This window comes from Sparus aurata, chromosome 14, assembly GCF_900880675.1.
Source record: "Sparus aurata chromosome 14, fSpaAur1.1, whole genome shotgun sequence".
Taxonomy (NCBI): domain Eukaryota; kingdom Metazoa; phylum Chordata; class Actinopteri; order Spariformes; family Sparidae; genus Sparus; species Sparus aurata.
Genome location: NC_044200.1, coordinates 14,052,550 through 14,075,174, shown reverse-complemented (window position 1 = coordinate 14,075,174; position 22,625 = coordinate 14,052,550). Strand labels below are relative to the sequence as shown.

The following is a 22,625-nucleotide window of genomic DNA, read 5'->3' as shown; positions in this document are numbered from 1 at the left end:
CCAGCTGTGTCGTTTCATAACAGCGTGTTACAGTCATCATCTATCCCTGTGAGGTTACTGTAGGAGCTCTAAAGTTAGTGACTGGTGCAGTTTATGACTCTGGGAATAACGGTCCCCTGTGGCACACTCGCTTCCTGTGGCAGCCAGTCACTTCCTCCTACTGTATGATGCATACACTTCTTCAGTGTTGTGTGTTCGCTGTAAAAGTGCAAGAGACTGTAAATTATAACTCACATGAATGTCAAGATTGACAGGCTGTCTGTGTGTGTAACAGTAGGGACAGTAAGTACGAGTAAACATTTAGAGGTGAGGTGTGGTGTGTGTGTACGAGTGTGTGTGGTTAGGTACAACAATGTCTGAGTTACCATAGAGAATACCTCGACAATAGCTTGGTTTTAATGGAGTTTAATATCAATGACTCTGGGTAAACACAGACATGACCACATTGCTGTGTGTACATGTGCGCAACTAAACTCACTCACTCTTTCCTATCCAAAACATGAGGCTCTACTGTATGTATAGGAGCTTAAAGTGTTTATCAGATGGTATGTTACCCAGAAATATTTTTAAACGTCCTTCTGGTGCCGATTAATTGGTTGACCTCTAAAACAAATATAAACTATCTGCAACAGTGGAACTGATAATGGCTTATAGCTCCGTCTCAACTGAGAAAATGTTGAGCGAGGTGGGGGTGCTATGTGACAAGCAAGAGCACAAACCAGGCTCTGTTTCCTTCGGCTTCTCAAGTGGATGACTAACTTTGAGGGACAATAATACCTAAAAAAAGAAATTGCTCCAACCTAGATGTTTTACATTTATTTTGAGTTTCCTTACGAGGTCTATTTATTAATTACTTTGAGTTTGATACAAAGTCAAAGAAAAGTAACTAAAAAAGTATGATTCTAGCATCAACTCGTAATAGCCTGTATTGTTTCAGCAGTAGTATGAAGACCTTTCCAACAGGACAAGACACTAATCAAAGGTTTTCCTTATCAGCTAACGAGGAGGAGGACTCCTTTACAAGACAACATTTTAAGAATGTGAGTCACATTCAACAGTGTTGTAAAATCTGTTGTGTTGAATCTGATTGGCTCATGTTAATATTTACATACAGACCAATCAAGTTCAGTGTTATCACTCAATGGACTGATACAGAGGCTCGATAGCAGCCCTTATCTCTAAATAGCACTGCCAATGACCTATTACAGTGTGTGTGTGTGTGTGTGTGTGTGTGTGTGTGTGTGTGTGTGTGTGTGTGTGTGTGTGTGTGAGTGAGTGAGTGAGAGAGAGAGAGTAGACAGTGTGTGTGCGTGTTGGACTAAAAGAAGCAGATCAATAGCTTCCTCTTAGCAGTAGATTTACTGCAGCATTACAGTCCTTCACTAACATCTTGTCTGACCGCTGCTCTCTTATCTCGGAGCTATTCATAGCCTCTTATCTTTATAAACGAGTTTATCCTCCAGTTACAATTTATGATGTTGAGTGTATGCATTCAAGACATTCAATTGACCGATTGGACCAATTCTTCTGAGAAAAAAAGTGTTTGAAGCAGCTGCTACTTGACTTTTAACTTCCTTATTAAAAGCTGCTTATCATGTTTACCTAATATTCTGTTGCACTGTTTGCTATGAACATAAAAAGCATATTCAAATGTATTTCAATAGTGAAATTTAAACCAAAAGCTCATCATGAGATACTGTAGTTTGCCGTTTGTACCAGCAGGTGGCAACTATGTTAGCTCTGCAGAGGTTTACAGTGTTTTCCTCACATAACTGTGTAAAACAGGGTGTTTAGCTTGGTTAGAGATAAGATGGGAAACCAATGGAAATATTTTTAATAGGCAAGATCTATAAAGTCATACTGTTATTAGATATCATTTATGAGTGTGTTAAGGATATAAAGCAGAAGCTGTATCTTCTTTGAAATTTCTACACATTTAACAGATGGATCCTTTAGTTTTCTGATAATATTATTGGTTATCTTAACTTTATGAGGCTACAAACAGTACAATGAAGTCTTACAGAGGTGACAGGGTGACACGTACTCAGAAGAAGCAAAGATCAACTCTTCACGGTCTTCTGCAGCCACAAACTCTGGGAAACCAATTACCTGACTGACGAAGAACCAAAGTCGCAGCTCTGAGTTTGTTTGTATATGTGTGTGTGTGTGTGTGTGTGTGTGTGTGTGTGTGTGTGTGTGTGTGTGTGTGAGTGAGTGTGTGTGTGTGTGTGAGTGAGTGTGTGAGAGAGCGAGAGTGTGGACTTCGAGCTCATTAAAGAGAGTGACTCTCACCTCTCTGTTTACAGGACAAGAGGTACAGTAGGAGGGAAGAAGGGAGATACCACAGACTCAAAAGAAATAAAGTAAATTAAAAACTAACATGGAATCCTGGTCTTAACAGGACCTTGTACATTAACCGCACCTTGGGAACATTGGATATCAGAAATGTCTTATTATATCGAAAAGGGAGGGATGAAGTTCTCCATTAAAAGGGTCAAAGGTGAGAGGTTGGGGCAGACAGCTGAAGACGCTCTAATGACCACAGTTCTGGACTGAGAGGGAGTCGCTTCAAGGCATGTGCTCACACAAAATTATGTCCAATTAACCTCTACTTTGAACTCATTAATATCATGAAGCAGTACAAAAGGGGTCTATAACCCTTCTAACTAATGTATCCTACTAAACAATATGAATACTAAAGAGCCAAACGACTATCAGTCCAGTCTATCCAGTCTGTGTTGCACTGTGGGAAATGTAGGTGCCAAGTTTTGGCAAGAGGGACTGCATCCGATATCAAGTCTATATGTTGGAGCCATATTGCTTATATATGAAATATTTCTGTTTGAATACTGCCATTTATGTGTTTCATTTTTAAGTTTAGAATTATTTTATAATTGTATATATTCTTGTGAAACAGGATTATGCCTTGGTTATTTGGAATGATTGCTCCCCCTATGATTTGCGCATGGTATCATCTGTGGCCCGATGATTGATGGCTAATTGTCAGGTGTGTTTAAATGTCTACCGGAAAAGCAGGAAGTGTTTTTTTTTTGACAAAGACGGCGTGATCATATAGTTTAACCACCGAATACTATCAGTTTCGTTTTCGTTTCGTAGTTCATTCATTGGTTGATCGTTTGGAATTGTGCCTCCTGATTTATGGATTTCGTTTGGGATCGCAATAAATTCCTTTGAATTAATTAATCTACGACTACTTGTTTGAAGGTGCGTCTGAAAGGCTTCACCCCAATCTGGTCTTGGCTTCGGGCATTGAATTGAAAGCCGATACACTATATGTCTGGCTTTTTCAAACTGTCCATCAAAAAGTCAAAGCACAGTGCTTAAAGATAAAATACTCGTAGGAAACTAGCAGCTAAGAAAGAAAACAGCCTCCTAAAACTTTTGGTAAATATGTGACTACATTAAATGTTGTTTCCTTTCCATGATGATTGTGAAAACAAATGAAACTTGTTTTTCTAATTCTATGACGATGTCTTCCTGCAGTGTCTCCACTTCCTACTACTTCCTTGTTTGTGGTCTAAATACATCAGTTTTAAATATCATTGCGTACTAACTCATACAAAAAGGATGCAATGACAGCAACTGACATTCTGCACGTACAGTTTACACAAGAATTAATGTCAGAGCAATTATTCATTTTCATTTAATTCTAATTGTGTCTTTCTTTTGGCATTTTATGTCCAATAATTATTAGACCAACCAACAACACAGTACACGCTGCATTTGTTTCTAAATTTCCTTGAAGAAATTATCAACACCACTTTGGAAACGAAGGAGAAAAAAGATGCATGTTCACTAAAGAGGTGAGGGGCAACTTTCATAATTTTAAATACAGTAATAAGAGTTTGAGAAGTGCTCAATATATACTGTACACTGTCGGGTTGTTACAAGTCAGTTTTACAGAGTTTTTGGTGATTTCTGCTGTGAACTAAACTAAACTGAACTTTGTCTTTCCTTTAACAAGTCTGTGTCACTAAAAAAGTCACCCAAACCTTGTCTGTTAGAAATTAAGGACAACCAAATTTTCTACCACACCCAGCATGGTGCCACCCTGGTCACACGACTCATGCTAATCCAGCTGTGTGTTCACACCGCAGCTGCTAGCTCCCTCATTTGTCTCTGCGGAAATGTTGGGAAACAACTTCTTTCCTGCAGCCAGTCATGAAGCAGTGTGAACACAGAGTGGGGTTAATAAACACACCGGGAATCAACATGGCAACTGAACTTAGCCGTCAAACCAACCAATCACAGTCTAGCAGTCTACAGAGTGGGTGAGCAGACGTGCACTGTGGGACAACAGGAGGGACGTCCTCCCCGCTGTGTACTCACCAGAGAAATAAACTGAAGAGAGGAGGAGGAAAAGAAGACGGATGGAGAAGAAGGGATGGGATGAGATGGAGAGAGGGGAGATGGATAGGTGACACGCAGGCAGGAGGGCACAGAGGAAAGAGTTAACAGAAAACACTGGAAAAGAACTGGCAGCATGGTGAGAGACAGAAAACTGAATAAAAGAAGAAAAAGAGGAAGATGGAAGACTAAAAGAGACTTGGAAACAAAAGAAACAGAGGATAACAAGAGACATTCAAATGTAAGAGCACAGTTAAAACAAGTTCAAACAGAAACATGGAGGTGTGGAGCAAACAAACAGTGAACCAACACACCTTTATTTCTCGCTGCTCTACTGATTTCTCCCATATCTGTTGGTCATAGGCGCCAATCTGGAAAAACAAACAGATTAATGATGAAATGTGGAGAAAAGAGCTACAACAGACAGAGTGCAGGCACAAGTTCCTTGTTTTCCTGAACACGTCATCTTCTTAAGAAGAACCACACTAAAGTTTTCTTAGACGCACTAGAAAGCTTCAGTTCCTCTTAATCACATTCATAATGCTGAGGATAGACTACAGTAGACATAATGTCTTGCCCTGAAAGGCTCAGTCATATTTACATAACAATGCACAAAACTGAACATCATCTGCAAAATCATGTTATGGTGGTTAATGTTTTGTCTTGAGCTGAGGATTTTAGGCCTCTTGCTTCACAAGCGGGGCCGTCACAGTGTCATAAAACAAGTTTTTACTACCACGATCTTTATAAATCTGCATCGTTAAATGTGTGGTGATAAAGTTGTCACAATAAATTCGGACTTTAAAAGCCTGAATCTTCATTTTTTCCTGAGCATCTTTCAGAAAAATCATCTCATGCCAAACCTTTTGACAACATTACACATTTTGTACAAACATCATCATATATATTATCTTTATTGACAGACTCGTGGTCCAGGTATAAAAAAACACACACAATAAACAGACAAACATAAGATTACACATACATTACACATGTGTGCTCAATGGTTAAAAAACATAAACATGTTGGTTCCAATATTTCCAAAAGCTGGAGAAATATCTTGTCTCACTTTGGGTAGGGTCAGTCAATGATATTATAATCCCATTCCTAGAATCAATCAGCCGACGCATAAATTTAAACATAAAATTCCTAAGTAATGCCTGAAAAGTGGGAACATTACAGTTCACAAACATCTTGCTAGCACTTTCCCACCTTAGGTATTTTAACAGGATTCTAAGAGCATCGTTATATGCCACCTTTATCTTATTCATCTTTGCTTTACTATGGCTACACCACAGGTGTGCTGTGTAAAGCGGAGTGCAGTATGCTTTAAAAAGAGCTGTTTTAACTTCATCAGTGCACATATGAAATTTGCGTGCCAGCATATTTGCCTGAGCATATAATTTATAGCACTGGCGCTGAATATCATCATCATCACTAAGGTCATTCCTGATGATATGCCCTAAGTATTTTACTTTGGTTACAATAACTAGCTCTTGTTCAGACAGGTAAAAGGAGGGAAACTTTAGCTTCTGATCCTCCTTAGTTCTAGCTATCATGATAACACTCTTTTTAGGATTAAATTTGATGTCAAACTGCAAACCATACTTAGTACAAACTCTGAGCAGTTGCTGTAATCCAGCACTATAATATATATATATATCATAGAAGCTATATATATGATGTTTACATTGAGTTGATTATTTAACACAAGACTCCATGTTTTCATGGCATCACTATTTCTTTAAAATGAAATATATCCTAGACATTTTGAGGATCATTTTATATGCATTACTTATATTTCTTGTTTTTCCTTTTGTATTGATTCTTTTTAAAACAAAATGCTCTTAGTCAGGACAACACTGAAGTTAATACAGGATGACAGGAGGTTTCCTGTCTGCTGTTGAGCCATACTTTCACCTGTACATTTGTTATTAAGAGCATATATGGCATCTTCGCACACTTTTGGACACTTCAAAATAAAGTGTTTTATCCGCACAGCATGAGTTTGTGCACCAAACCCAACATGCTGAGTAGACTACAAACAACATATTATATCTACAGTATGTGCCTTCTTTTACCTTTTATTTACTTATGACCTCCCAATAGAGGAGTTAAGAACCCATGAAACTGGTCTAAGACACAGAAGGTCAGGTTCAGCTGGAGTGCAGTTCACAAGAGTCCACTCCGACGTAATGATCTTGTAATGCAGCCAGTGTTTATCAATGTCACACGCTGGGAAAGGGGGAGGGTGTGACTGCAACACAACCAATCACTGTCTTAAGATCAATAGACCTGCAGAGTGTGTGTCGAAGACAAAGTGTGTGAATGTGGCCAGTGGAGAAGTTTATACTTATGTAGAGCAATATAGACGTGTGTCATAAAGTTGATAGAGGGATAGAAGGAAGAACAGACAGTGATACGTGGGAACGAGATAGATTTGTTCCCTGTCCAGGCATCTGACCTTGGAACACACGTCCAAACGCACAAAACAAATACACCCCAAGGTCAAACTGTACTAGTAGAGCTGCCACTTTCTCAAGTCTCATTCTTCTCCACACAGACACAAATAGCAAATGATCTCTGACTGTTTAAAGCGAAGGAGAAAGAAAGATGCCAAGAGGCTTAAGTCACCCAATTTGGCTGCTTTTCGTAAAGCATGCATGTCTGTTTCAGAGACTTTTAAGAGGATCCGCTGATGCTCAGACCTCAGCAGATCAGTGTGTTCATGTGAGTCTGGGTCAACCCCAGGAGCTCGCCAGTGGAAACTCTGAATCTTTAATAGGATTTCATTAAACATGAATAGAAAGATGGGAAGGGAGGGGTCAAAGGCGAGGAAAGACAAACATGAAGAGAGACAGCAAAGATGATCATTTAGAGAGTTATAGTTCTCTTTTCTTTCCTCTCTTTCTCTCAAGCAATGTTTTTTCAGCTGCATATCATTTATATCATGTTATAAACATAGCAGAAAGTGATACACAGTATGTTTTCTTTTCCAAATGTCTGTAATTAGTCTACATTACAGTGTATCTCTACAATGATAATAAGACTAAGTGACAATAATTCCTGAGTTCAGACTTCTGGATAGCTAAAAAACAGAGAGAAAACTATCAGTGTTTGTGCTTTAACACACTGCACAGACCAGCTTGGATAACTTGTGATATCCTCGTGTTATCCACCAGATACCAGCAGGAGATGTGGGTCAGGCAGTGCGTCACCATGTGCTCGCCCTACATTACACGCTCATGTACGACCCAGTGATCTCAAGATCGGATTTCTGCCACAACTTTTAGCTTTTCTTTTGTGTATTCATTTAGAAATATTCTTCCAACAACAGATTCTACCACATGTGGCTGTCATGATATGTACAGGTTACACTACTTTGAATAAACTAAAGCAAATCCATGCCAATTGGTCAGAGGAAGTTCTAAATCAAATTTGGGACACAGCCATTTTATCAACAACTGGATTATTTATAGATTTGGTCAAACATAAAGCCCTGATCAACTATAATGATCCAAAGAAAGAAGCATTTCTTCTTTTCCTACTCTTTTTCTTTTTTGCAAACCAGCTACATATTTTACATGATAATAAAATCAAAAGCTGAAAGAAAAAGACATAGACCTTCAGTGGGACAAAAACTCCATCCAATGGGTGGGAATATCTAGGCTCCTCGCATCACGATCACATTCTGATTCACTGTAAATTAACTTAAAGATTTTGATCTCCAAACATGATTTATTTTTTGTCAGTGTGACAACATGCTACCTACTAGTATCTATAATTAAAATAAACCTTCCACTATCTTTGCGCACACTCAGACATCCTCACCGCATCTCAAGAAGTGGCCTAGCTACATAACTCACGTGTGTACATCTCTTATATATCCCCAGTTGGTTCAGCAGTGGGTAACATACAGCAAAATTGCCATTTGTTAATCATCTATATACAAGAATATTTTTGTTTGCTTGCTTTTTAACCCATTTTGTTTAAAACTGGCTCTATTAAGTCAATGTAGTAAGAACAATCAAGAAAATACAAAAGTACAATGCAAAAAAGTCCACTTATCTCAAATTACGGAGGTCACTAGTTGTCCAGCCAAAAGATCTCTGTTATAAGTCATATTTCTGTCCATTTCTCTGTAACTGTAGTTTCTATGTTCTTGTTATGTGCCACCCATTCTACTTCTTTTGTCATTTTTATGCTGCAATAAGGCAGTATAGATTACTCCTCGATTTAGCAAAATAAACTGCAACTCCTAACATCTGACATTATGATTAGGCAGTGAGTTATTGATAAATGTGGATCCTGGGGCTCCACCAGTTTGAAACAAATCACCCATTCTCAGCCACTGGACAGCATTTAATGCGTCCAGTAGCTGATGTCTGACTGACTGATCGACTGTGTGACATTTGGTCTGACAGCTAATTTTCCACATCACTCCACCATTAAAAATACACACACTCAGAGATTGGAGAGGATGTTGGAGTGGATGTGGAGGACAGCCAGAGGGCAAACATGACCAGACTACTCAGCGGCAGAAAGATAAAGAAGCAGAGAGGGTGGAGATAAGGAGAGAGGGAGCAGGTATGGAAAGAAGAGTAATATTCACACATACACACATCCTTTGTTATATCATGGATTAATGAGATAACTGAGATTTGACAGAGGAGGATTAGCTCTAGTGGAAATCCTCTTATCCACACATACACTCACCCTTACATCACTATCTGTATACATAATCACCGCCTCTCAAAACAAATTAGTTCTCAGGCACCAAAACACTTAAATGACAGTTTATCTCCGTACTAATTCGGGCATCATTATCCTGTCTTTTAATGCTCAAAATTCATATGGAAAAATATATGTTGCTGTATTATTTCCCAGAGGTTCGGATTCCAAGTCAAAGTGCACATCAATCTGCTCTGATTTCACTGAGAGCCGATACAGACTTCCATCGATTTGACAACCAAATCAAGTGCTGAGAGTGCACCAGAAGGGGAGGATGATGAGGCCAAGTGTGCCGCTGCGGCAGTGCTGGGGTCACCATGACGACGGATGGAGGAACGATCCAGGAGAGGAAAAGAGAGAGAGAGTGGGGGGATTATGTCGGCGAAGCAACAGAGTTATATAACAACTGCCTCTGCAGTGGAGGGGGTGTTACACAGACACACAAATAGATGCTGCTTTGAGAGGCATTAGGGGTTCAGGTTTATATTTATGTATGTGCTTACAGTAGACACACATTCATGAGGTTTAAAACACTAACACTCAGCTGTGCATCACAGGCATTGTTCAGCTGTGTTATTCATCTGCTGTCTGTGATTTTAAAAGAAAAACTGGGGTTCAAATTAGTGGATAAAAGTTGCAACAATTATATCGTCAGATTCAGGAGGAGCATGTTAAATGTCGGGATAAACTGACAGAGAATTATCACACAGTTCTGCATTCATTAACTTCTTAATATCGATAACCTGACCTTTGTAGACTCTTATCAAGCAAAAACTACCAAGTAATTACTTTTCAGGAATCACAAAATTTGGATGAATTTGCTTATTTTCTGTTTAGTTTCTTCAGCAGAAGAGGCAAACAGATTTATTCATGATGAAAACATTCTAACAGTCCTACAGTCTTCAAGTCTTTAAAATTAAATGTGTATCAGGACCTTAAAGGTACTGCAAGTGTTGTCTTAGTTTTAGCTAACTTCCTGTCTGTTTTGCTGTTGGTGATCCTCTCCCGCCTCTCTAAGTCACCACACTCACACGACTCCTTTCTTTTTCCAAGGCAGCTCCTTTGCCTCTTTCATTCTTGAAGCATTTTTCATTGCTTAGGCCTGTTCTTTCCTTTTTGTTTAATTAGAAAATAATCATTTCTGTAGCTTTTACATTATGTGAAGCTACTAGCTGGATATCACCGTCAAGCCCTTCCCTTCTGTATGACAGTGGCTAAACTGTACAAATAAGCAAACAGCCAAACAAACACCAAACATTCCTGTTAATGAATTTTATTATTTCTCTACGGCCTATTTTTCTACCAGGTTCTACTTCCTTCTTGTTTGAAAACCTCAGTACTCTCCACTGAGAACCACACTGTGATGGAAAATGCCTCACCTGTCTGTGGGAATCACCCATTTACATGCTTCTGTCTAGGTGTGGTCAACTTAGACACACATGTTAACCACCAGCAAAACCACGCAGGAACTGCTGGCGTGTTTACAGGCATACTTTCAGAGTGGTTAACAATTAAACTATACAAACTGGATCCTCCAGTCCCCAAAACACAAATGATAATTGTTCTAAAACAGCTCAACTATGAGCAAATCTTCAGATAAATCACAAAATGTCAAAGTTAAGGTGCAAAATACCTAAAAAAGACTGAGTGACTGGATGAGTGACAGGACAACTTAAAATGAATCAGGGTCAGACAGCTGGTTGTGGCAGATTAACCCATCTGCTGTGTTTTCAGATGAGACCATGACAACACGGCACAAGGAGGCGTGTTGCTGTTGAGTGTGTAAGGTCTATTTTCAGGTCCAACAGGTGTGTGTGTGTGTGTGTGTGTGTGTGTGTGTGTGTGTGTGTGTGTGTGTGTGTGTGTGTGTGTGTGTGTGTGTGTGTGTGTTTGAGACTCCTTTCAACAGCAAAAAAGACAAACAGGACCTTCTAAGTGAGTGGACAGATTTTTCACTGCCAGCCTGTTGAACTTCACTCAACAGCTACAGGTGAATATTTGTCCAGGTTAACTTATTGACAGTCATTCAGCAAAGAAAAACATAAGATTATCCATTTAGTTTAGTATATTTTAGTTTATGAAGTGTTGGCAGATGGCATCTTCAAATGTTTTGTTTTGTCTGATGAACACAAAGATATTTAATGTTCTATCAAATACAGTGCTGAAAAGCAGTATATGGTTTTATTTTAGGAGGTGGAACAAGCTTATTTATAGTCTTTTTACCTTTTAAATGGTTAATGAAACAAATTGTTCTCTCTAACATTAGCTCTAACAAAAAACTAGAAAAGATGTATGTGCATCTTTTTGTGAGATTAAAGTAAAAGCTTTGAGAGAAGAGTGACTAATATTTGTTTGTGTTTTTGTTCTCATTGAGTAGCAGCTGCTGCTGAGGTTTTGGGTTTTTGTTGTTTGCAGAGTGTGATTTCTCATGTTGATTGAACGTAAAACACACACAAAGCAGCCAACTGTATAACTAGTATGAGTCCTACAACTGAGCCACTGGCCAAACTATGAACTGTATAAATCGACAGATGAAACATAAATAACACATGAAGCTAGTGGATTATTTATAAATATACACAGACATTTCCCACAGAGACTTGCTGATCTTGCTAAGTCAATAACATCCAGGGATCTCAGCCACATACCGAGCATGTGAACTGTGTCACTTCTGTCTTAAAATAGACCTTAAAGCCACCACACAAATAAGCTATAATCTGATTTATTACTGTGAAGAGTTTAACCTCAAATATTTCACAGACATGCCACAGGAGGCTGCCAATTAGGCTCCTAATTGGCAATAGCAGACACGGCGTGTCAGACATTAGAAAACGAACACAAAACGTCCGCTGAGTCTTTTTGCAGGCAGACATATGACAGACAGAAATATACTGAGTGTCATGTGAGCTGCAGCCTGATGTATGCAGATACTGGAGAGCAGAGGGTGGTAGGATCAGTCTGGCCCTCTCTCCCAGACCTTAAACCTGTCATTTCTTCTAGTTACCAGGACTTTTCCTTCATGCTCGACTGACAACTGACAGGGCAGAATAAAATCTTTCAAAGCCAGCGCTGTCCAATTCATTTTTCACTGTTTTTATAGTTTCATACAATTGTATCAATAGAAAACACATGAGATGTGAACAAAACAGTTAGCTGGCATTTATGTCCATTTATGAAGTGGCTGATTTAAAGGGTCAGTTCATTCAAATTACAGATAAAACATGTTTTCTCACTCACTTCTCGTGCTAGTCAGTTCTGGTTTTATCTGCTTATCTCATTTCATTCATGCCACCCCAATCGGTGCAAATGAAAATGAGAACAGTATCAACATTACTGGCTAATCCTCAAAACACTGTAATGGCAGGGACTACTTTATTCAGTAGAAAGATGTTCCAATGAACACAGCATGTTCCTGTTCTGTGAATTTCTCTTATATAAAAAACAGTTGCTGTTGACTTTTTAAAATGTCATATACTGTGAGCACCACGGGGGAAATCACATTCAGCTACATTGTGATGAGCTCTACATCGAAAAGCCTGGACCAGTAAAACCAAAACCAACTGTATTGCTACATTTAGATACGACTACAGCAAAGTGACAAGATATTAGCTGTGCTTCCATTAAAATGTGCCATAAATTGTAACCACATTTTGAGAGTCTGAATGCTTGTCTGGCTGTTGTACATTTCTAAAGGAGATGGTTCATCAATATGAGCAGTGTGTGGCGCAAATCCTACAGCGATGAAACCATTTTAGCATTGCAAAAGAATCTCAAACAACTATGATGAAACATGGAGATATGACATTTCTGTTTGTTTCATGAATTAATAGGAGGAAGTTTACATCAGAATACAGTGAAGCAATGAGGAGAATTTCAATTTTCAGACACATCTTCTTCCTCTATCAGAGTGGAAATATATGAACAGTCATGCAAGTTACACATTTGCTACATCAGAACTTATTTGGAAAATATGTTTCCAACTTTCGTCAAGTTCATTACAGTTTTTATTGATTGCTTTGACCTGTTTAAACAAACTGGAATCCACTTGGTTTTCATCATCACTGTCTCAGAAGAGCACAAGACACCTCTTGCAAATGTGTTAACCCTTTCTCATTGAATTGACACATTTCCCCCACCCTTTTGCAGAACAGTTAACACGGGTGTCATTCAAGCAGTCCAAACTCCATTGTTTTAGCTATGGTAACCAAACAGAAACCATCTGTTCCTAACTATTAGAAACTACCTACATCAGTATGAAATCACTAAATCACCTGTTTGACACTCCTAAACACAAATCTTCAATGAGCAATCAGTCTACAGGCCTTAAAAAGTGCAGTGGCTGTGTTATTCTTTGCCAACATGGATTGAAGAGGTCTAAGGCAGATGAGAGTGAGATATAGGTGCAGAGGAATGTCAAGGTTGGATGGCATGCAAGAAGGTTTTTCCCTTGGTTCATTGCAAGAGAGGATAATGAATGTGATGTAGTGAGGCCATGTGGCCCCATCGTCAAGACAGAAGAGACTGAGTATCAATAATGGCTATTTCTTATACTCTACAGTAATAGATTGTTATACTTTACTGTAATATTTTATATCTTTAACTTCTTTTCTATGTTTTAAAACAGGTCAGTTGTTCAGGAAAATGCTTGCTGTGAAGCTGCAGAAATGTTTTGTGAACTATGAGACTACCAGCTTTCTTATTTTCTTATACTCTAATAGATTTTATTTTGGTTTCCATGTATTTTGTGTAATATTTACAGTATTTCAGTTTTCAGCCACAGTTCGAAAAAAAGAATCAATGGAATCAAAAAATGCATCAAAGAATTTCTGATTCTGGATTCAATTCTTTGCAAGACGGCAAATTTGACGACAAATGGCACTGGCATGAAAGCTACGTAGAGTAATAGGTCACAATGACAAGCAATGGTGCACCGATTCGCACTGAGTGCTGTATTTTGTATTTTGTTGTCCACTGTGTGATGGTTGATTGGAAGAGCTCATACACTTGTTTGCAAGTTGTGTTGATTGAAGGCAAAATTAGCTTTTGTTTTTTAAATGTTTTGGCACGGTTAGAGCCTTTTGCAAACAAAATGAGTCATTTTGAACATGAGTTCCACTGTTTCGGCCTGTGTGTTAACTGTTTTGAAAATGTGGAGTTTGAGTTGACTGCTGCATCAAAGCAATCAATAAAAACTGTAAATCAAAAAAAGGCAAAAACCATCTCACACAGAGCGTAAAAGCAATACTTGAAGAAGTGCATATGAACAAGTTAAAGAAAACATGGCTATTGTCACTGTCAGATATAAAAAAGGAACGTCCAAATTTGGTGATTTTCAGATAAACTCAAGAATCAAATGTCGATAGATCGATAGATCGATAGATCGATAGATTTACCTGGGAGAGTATCTGCAATAAAACCTGAGCAGTGTCCTGATCAGAAACACAGCATACGTGCCTGGGCTACAAACATGAATGGTATTTTCCAACTTGTCATGTTTGTCAGGAGCCAGTTCTTTAAAAATACCCACACCTTAATTCTCTGCTGAGGGCAGTGTTTGATTGCTTGGCAGTATTTCAGGTGTTTGCTTAACACCAAATCACAGACCATCACCTGCTGCCTCTTGTATTTTTAGCAAAGCAAGTGCTGGACTAGACAGAATATAATAGCTGCAATGAACCCATCTTTGCCCTTCAAGGCTCGACTATCTGCTGCGACACTGGTCAGTCTGGACGATAGGAGGTATTTGAATCACTGGAGATAAAATATAACATCATCCTCTCCTGGTGACTCAAACAGCAAAGACAAGAAAGTCTTGTTATGACGTTTGGCTTAGAATTACAATCTGTATTGTGTTTTATCTGTTTTACTTAGGAAGTCTGAGAAAGAATAAAAATAAACTATTAACATGTCTAAAAAGACGTCAGTGTTAAAGAAGCCCTTTTGACAGTCAGACAGGTGTGATCTGCTCCTTAAAAAAAGGGCTTTATTCATTCATGACTCAACGGCTGTCGTCACTGGTGTGTCTCTGCCCAGACAAGCTCAGCTAGACACACACACACACACACAGACACACACACAACACACACACACACACACACACACACACACACACACACACACACACACACACACACACACACACACGGCGACTGTATACACTGACAAAGCCATTAAGCTTAAGCGTGAATTATTTAAAGAAACCATTGACTTCCTGTTTTTAAATCCAGTTTACATTTTAAAACCCTTTTCGTGTTATCAGCAATTCATTTAAAGCTTATTTAGGTACCAAAATAAAAATACAATGATGGGAAAACCTGTTATTTTCAATTGACAATAGTTGTTTGTCTCACACAGACAGCAGTGTTTAAATCTTAGACCTTTAATTAAAGTTTGAAACTTGTCAAATGAGTCATCTTCAGTGAAAGCTCATGTTGACGTCTTCATCTGCCAGGTGCAAGCAGCAGATCAGAGAGAGGCAGACAGACAGGCGATATTGAGATGAAAGACAAAAAAAAAGAAGAAAAATAAAAGCAGGCAGACAGATGTGGAGACAGAGGGGCCGTACAGAAATAACAACAGATGAGCAGAAGTGGCCTGAGAAGTGACAGACAGACAGGTTTGGAAGGACAAACAGGCCCGAGAGGCAGACAGGTGTGTAAGCTGAGAGCTGCAGGGGGAGCAGCGTAGAGTCCAGCAGAGGATCTGATATCTGAGACCATGGAACAAGACGACACACAACACCGGGCCGGTTTCACACTGTGCCGATCGGCCCGAACTCTGCTGCTGCTGCTGCTGACAGCACCGAGGAGGTCGCTGCCAAAATACAGCGCATCACAAAAAGACTGCACACTCAAATATTTTAACTATATAACTAATTTTTGTTTTAAAAGGAGGAAAATTAAAACATGTTTCAGAGATAGACCAATAAATCCATATCAATTTATCTCACGTGGATCATTATCCTAATTTATTACATATCTTTGAGGTCATTAAGAAACAGCATTGTGATAGTATAAGTTTGTTTACAACAGAGTACTGACAACTGTGTTGTTTATCTGTAAAAAGACCTGCTCAGAGCAAAATGTAGAAAACCGTGTTCGAACAGCTTTTTAAAGAGTAAAATTAAAGTACTTTTCAAAAACTTTGAAGGTATCTGAACCAAAAATCTCTGAGCTATTGAGCCTTTATCATCACATCTAAAATTAGGAATGACTGCAACTGCAAATATGAAACACCTCATCTCAATAATTGTTTTTGTTGTGTTTATGTAAAGGTGCTGGTGTACATAACAGGAACTGGTGACGTTGACAGAAAAAACAGCCTTGATTATTCAAACTCTTTTCAAATTTGTTGCATTATTTATCACGTATACAGCTTTCGTTTCTTAGTCGAGTACAAGGCTTCTGTCTTCTTAAAAGCCTTCTCCTTAATCTAATCACCGAGTGGCTGCATAACGTGAGGATGAACACTGTAAGCATGATATTTTTGCCAGTTCATGGTTTGAATACTTAAGAAAGAGAAATTAAAGCACATATTACTTTACATGCCAATATTACATAAGTGGCATATTTAGTAATTACAACTAAGCAAAATATCAGCTGCTGAAAATGTGTCAATACATGTAGACTCAGTTAGACCGAATAGAGGCGTTAATAGGTTTTCAGCAGGAACAAACTTGCTTATTAAATTCTGAAACATCAGACTGCACCCTCCAATGTGAAGCAATTCTGCTGAGAGTTGGTTTTTATTCCAAAAGCCTAGAGTGGTTGCAAGGCTGAGTTAAAATATTTAAGAACAAATGTAGCAGTATAATTCAACCTCCCGTTATCCTCTTAAATTTCTCATGAAGTTTGAATTTTTTAGCAGAGAATACGCAGCAAAAAAACAACCAGCACAGACATTTTCATATAGCTTCTTCTTATTATGTGACATACAAAACACAATCCAGTGTGAAAATTCAAGAAATGTACAGCATCTTACCTTTTTCTGGTACCACACGACAGCATCTTTTACTTTGGAAGCCATTTACATTTCCCTTCTCCCGGCCTAGGGCATCTTAGACTGAAAACACAGCAAGAGACAGAAAGAGAGAGAGCACAATGAGTGAGGACTGAAGAGAGATAGAGGAGGACCGAAGGCTATATACCTGAGAGGAAGGTGTGTCCTGACCACTGACGAAGGAGAGAGGGAGGGGAAGACTATGACAAACACACATTTGTTCGATCATGCAGATTACATAAGTCACACAATTTAAATCTCTTCCAAGTTATAAGATCAGTCACTTCATCTCCCTTGACACCCACCTTACAACAAAAACAAAACACAAATCTTCTTTAAGCCAATCTGGAGACAGTTATTACTCGAATAATGATTGTTAGAGCTGGTTTTACCCACTGAATCACATTTTGGCACACATAAACCGCCACGCGCACTTTCCGGGAATAATTTTGGGAAGGGCTGCTGGATGCCTTGCAGTGGTTTGGGCGTGTGAGTGATTGGCATGGAAAGACAGGATCATAAACACACACACACACACACACACACACACACACGCACACACACACACACACCACACACCCACACACACAAACACACACACAGGCAAATGTTAATTATTACAAACAAGCGAATGAATGCATTCATTACGTGTTGGGGTGAATGTATGTTTATTTTATGCAGCATCTTCTACAAAGATTAAGCAAATAAGCCTATTTCCCAAAATGTCTTTATGTAGACAAAGAGACTTTATAAACTGAATTTTTGTGGGCATCAAACCAGAAATGGAGGACTCTTTCACACAATACAACTTACATGTCTATATTCAAGCTAAAATAAAGATAGCAGAAGAAAATGAGAACTACTATCTTCTACACTCAAACAAACTTTGGCAAAAATTCTTAACCCACGTTCTTCTTACTGGCTTTTTCTTCATGTTAGGACATTTTTGTCAACTTCTGTTTTTAATGTCAACAATTAACTAAACTTTCTCTATATCTAAAAAAGCTTCTTTATATACAAAAGATATTATGTTATACTGTCAATAACATAAATGCTTGAAATCACACAAACTACACAATACCAACACATGTCAGACTATTTTATTTCATTTTCAATAATATGATTGTTAATGATATCCACAACCAAAACAAGTCACATGCTCTACTGATGGTAAGGGTCAAGGCAAAACTTAAATGTTCTGAGGTTTTGACCCTCAGGGCCACCAAATCTATTACTACCATTTGCCTTTTAAAATCTGAGTCACTTATGGGAAGTACACGTCACAGAAAACAGCGTACATCTGTGTTCACAGTGTATCCTGCAGTGTTACACTCAGTGTGTTATTACAGTGATGTTGTCTTTGAAACAGGATCTCCTGCTGATGGAGGTGATGCGAGTGTGTTTGTTGTGGTTAAAAACAGACTAGAGCAGACTCCACTTCAAACTAACCTGAGCTTTAAAGTTGACACTGAACATGCATGTCTTAATAGAACCGTCTTCGTAGTCAGCATTAATATGAACGTTGGAACTACTGTGATTGCTGTTGTAGATTGTAACATTAAAAGAAGAAACCTCTTTTGGTTGGGGTTTGAAGAGGAAGACAAGGACAAGAAGATGTGGTTAATAAGAAGCTGTAAAGTGGAAAACATGGAGACTCTGCGGTTAGCCGCTCTCCTTCCCTCTTCTCTCCATCTGTCTCTGCCTCTCTTCCTTCCCCCTCTGTCTTTCTGTCTCTTTTCTATTTCTCTGTTACATAAGTGCAGCGTTGTCCTGCTGTGTGAGGAGTGAGTGGGAGGGATGGAGTGATGGCGAGCAGCGGCTACAGGCCAGGCTGTCTCAGGGGGCATGGAAAGCTTTCCGTTTTCACTTTGGCATCATCATGAAATATTACTCAATCTGATGAAATATTGCAAAAATGCATTTTATGACTAATGAAGTGTGCAATTCCCCCTTAGCTCGTCAAACTGAATATTTTGTGTCTCTTTTTTATGCCTTTTCTTCTAGGTTTCAACCTTCATTTGACATGGCATAGATTAGACATCCTGCTTTGCATGTGAAGGCTTGTCTGTGCAGCCGATCTGCAGCGTAATCCATTCCTGACGAGCGCATTCACAGCAAATTCTGTGCCATCTTTCCCAGGAAGTTTTGCGAAACCATATAATGTTATACGTGTGATAAAGTCATCACTTCAAAGAAATACAGGAGTATTAGTGCAAGTGTGTGTGTGTGTGTGTGTGTGTGTGTGTGTGTGTGTGTGTGTGTGTGTGTGTGTGTGTGTATGTGTGCGTGCGCACACGCGTTTAAAAGCACTCATGTTCAAAGCCGTGTTGGAGTGAGTCCAAGCTCGGTGTGTCAAGAATGTGTGAAGTTCAAAAGCAGGAAGGAAAGAAAATATTTCTCGTCCGAGCCAAGTGTAAAAGGTTTCTATGTCAAGCTCAGACGTGTGCTAGTAGTATCAACTGAACACACACACACGCACGCACATACACACGCACACACGCACACACACACACACACACACACACAAAACCACCAGCTGACTGATGTACAAAACTGCAAAGAACCCAGTGACCATAACCACAAATGCTGCATGAACACTGATCACAAAGTTGCAGAGGAGTGGTTTTATGCATTTCTGCATGATTGCGCTTTGTGCGCGTGCATGTGTGTCTGTGTGTCTGTGTGCATGCGTGTGTGTGCAAGCACGCACTTTTGCCCCAGAAGGCAAGAGACATTTTTAGCAACAGGAAGAAAGTCTCTTGCTCGCTGCTGTCTACGATTACGATCATCACTCCCCCATATCGTTCACTGCAGCGCCACACTATTCCTGACACACAGTGTCCTTTATCACATACATTGTCACAAACCGGCTCAGAGAATGTGACAAAGAGGGAGTCCACGCAAAAGATCTACTTAACGAGCAATTTATTCAAACTAAAGTTAATACAGTCGATACAAACCATAAGATGATGATGAAGAGTGGATGCCAGCTAGGAGGGAGAGACAGAATGAACATGTACTGAAGTTGGCAAAACAGTCTCCCACACATTGTAAGAGGTGTCACAACTTGCATAAATTAAACATAACAGCGTGGACAATGCTGGTTTGTCTTTTCTAAGGTGGAGTGGTTACACAATAGGTTAATGGGTTTACAGTGTAAACAGGGGCCTTCATATTAAAACTTAAGTGGAGAGAAGCTGTGACAGACAGGAATAATGGACCGGGTGTATATAAAGAGCAAACACCATATGGAGTGCGAGAAAGGCAGAAAAGTATCCCCTTCTTCCTCTGTTAACATAAACACAGATACAGAGGAAGAGTTTATATCTTATTCATACAAGAAGAGAGTAACACACCTGTCCTAGACTTGCATTCACTTCATTTGCTCCTCTAACGGAGATTCAAACTATGCACTTCTGCAATGAGAAGAACTAGGAGACATACCAGAGATGGAAAGCAGCTCATACTCACAAAAAGATGTGACTGCTAGTCCAGTTGTTGAAAGAAGTGAAAAAACCACCTCATGTCTTGATCATTTTGATGAATATCAAATCTTTTTCAGATCACGTGTTGCTTGCTTAATCCAATTAATAATTTTATTAACATTAAACACACAAGAAGGCCGTAAATCCCCACATTTAGTGAGCTTGAACCAGAGAAAGTTTGGCGTTTTACTTGACAGAACATCAATGCTTTGAGAACGACTTTGTTAGTTGGTAATTTGCCATAACTTATATTTTTTATATGAACATGAGCAGTTAAATAGGCGATCAGACGCACACAAACTATAGTTATAGATTGTTATTGTGGGGGTTTCTGTAGTCTGATGTTACATAACATGCTATTTTAAGACCAGACAACAACACTGTTAAGTCTACAATAAAAATGTCCTGGTGGTGTCCTATTATTGCAGAACAACAACAGCTAACAACTCCTGCTGCGAAGAGACTGTCAGGCTGCACAACCACAAAACAATGGTAATCATGACGAGGAGAGAATGAAAACAGACAGAAAAACCTATGCGAATAACACCCAATCATTAGTGGGGCTGGACCATAAACATCAGCACTTTCTGTTTTTAACTCAGACTCTCAACAGCGTTAATACTTCAAATCCTCCCCTGTCCAGAGATACGAAACACACAAGGATCCTCCCTCTTCAAAGCCTTAAAATCCCTCTGTCATAGCCCAGTGTGATGCCAGCAGTGATTCACAGACATCATTCGACAAAAACACACATACAGACACATACTGTTGCCCAATATGGCTTCACAGACAGGATAAGCTTCTAACTACTGGGTTATTATTTATGATGGAAAACACAACAAATAGAAATAGGCTGAGACTTCTTTCCTAACGTCCTTTTTCCAAAACCACACATGCAGTGTTCTCAAAATACTTTGTGGTTTACTAAAAGGGTATTTAGGGAACAGAGCCTAGACAACAGACACACACAGACACACACGCACACAGTATGTATATTTTGGTCACAGGATTCAAAGACCTCGAAGAGAAAACAGCCGAGGCAGAGTGTTTTCTGTGAACCTCCTAGGGTTGAGCCTAAATTTATAACCGGATATCTTACATTTTATTTTAAAGGTTGCAATGCGTTTGTCCCCAGTTGTTTTTATACATCTTTCCACAGGTCATTTTTCATACCAGCAACTCTAGCTAAAACAAACTCGTGTCAACAAGACACTGCATTCACAAACGCACCCCATTACAAAGCTCTCAAAGAATTCAGCAACATTACAACCACACACAAACGAACACACTCACTCACAGACCCTTGGCAAGTCTTTCTGACCAGCAGTCTGTCTGAACTGACCCATTTAAAGACAGAGAGAGAGAGCGTGGTCAAGTAAGACAGTGTGCATTATTTAGGCCACAGTTTATAAGAGAGCCTTTTTTGTGCCAGCAACTGTGTGTGTGTGTGTGTGTGTGTGTTTGTGAGAGCAGGAAATGGTTCAGTAATTAGCCATATGTCCTCTGCAGTTACTGTACGAATATTGTTGTGAATGAACATCAGTGACAGAAGGAATAAGTGGCAGTCTTTGGCTGTGTGTGTGTGTGTGTGTGTGTGTGTGTGTGTGTGTGTGTGTGTGTGTACTTTGCTAAAGGACAAGTACAATGTGAAATTGGGCCACTAAGACTAAAAATCATGCATCGCTGTGATTCAGAATTTGACGTGGTGTTTGATGTTTTTTCTATGATCTAAAAAACAAACAAATTGACCCAGTATTTTTTAGTAAGTGGATTAAATTGGGACCATTCTAGTAAGGAAATCGCTCAAAATCATACAGCTCAATGGAGTGTTGAGAGTGACATTTGATGGAAACTGTGTGGTATGTGGAAGCTGTGTGTGTGTTATGAGGATTACTTTATGGATGGTTTTCATAACATTTAATTGAATTGGTTATGCAACCTGCCAGCACTCTGACTTTTTAATCCGACACTTTATAGCTACAGTCTGCTCTCTGAAATGAACCACACACGCACACGCGTTCGCTTTCTCTTTCCATTCTTAAT

The 22,625-nt window shown here is 39.1% G+C and overlaps 1 protein-coding gene across 4 annotated transcripts in view; it reads right to left on the bottom strand.

The window, feature by feature from the left end:
• The window catches only part of LOC115595623 (putative homeodomain transcription factor 2), a 43,382-nt gene that overhangs the window by 11,172 nt on the left and 9,585 nt on the right, over window positions 1-22,625 (bottom strand). For 3 of the 4 annotated variants that reach the window (XM_030440299.1, XM_030440298.1, XM_030440301.1), the window contains exons 3-5: window positions 17,080-17,160; window positions 4,683-4,739; window positions 4,351-4,362 (exon numbers count right to left, since the gene is read on the bottom strand). In XM_030440299.1, the coding sequence (XP_030296159.1) occupies window positions 4,351-4,362; window positions 4,683-4,739; window positions 17,080-17,124 (114 nt within the window). In that variant the 5' untranslated portion in view covers window positions 17,125-17,160. The remainder of the gene's footprint in view (window positions 1-4,350; window positions 4,363-4,682; window positions 4,740-17,079; window positions 17,161-22,625) is intronic. The other variant, XM_030440300.1, reaches the window with a different exon arrangement.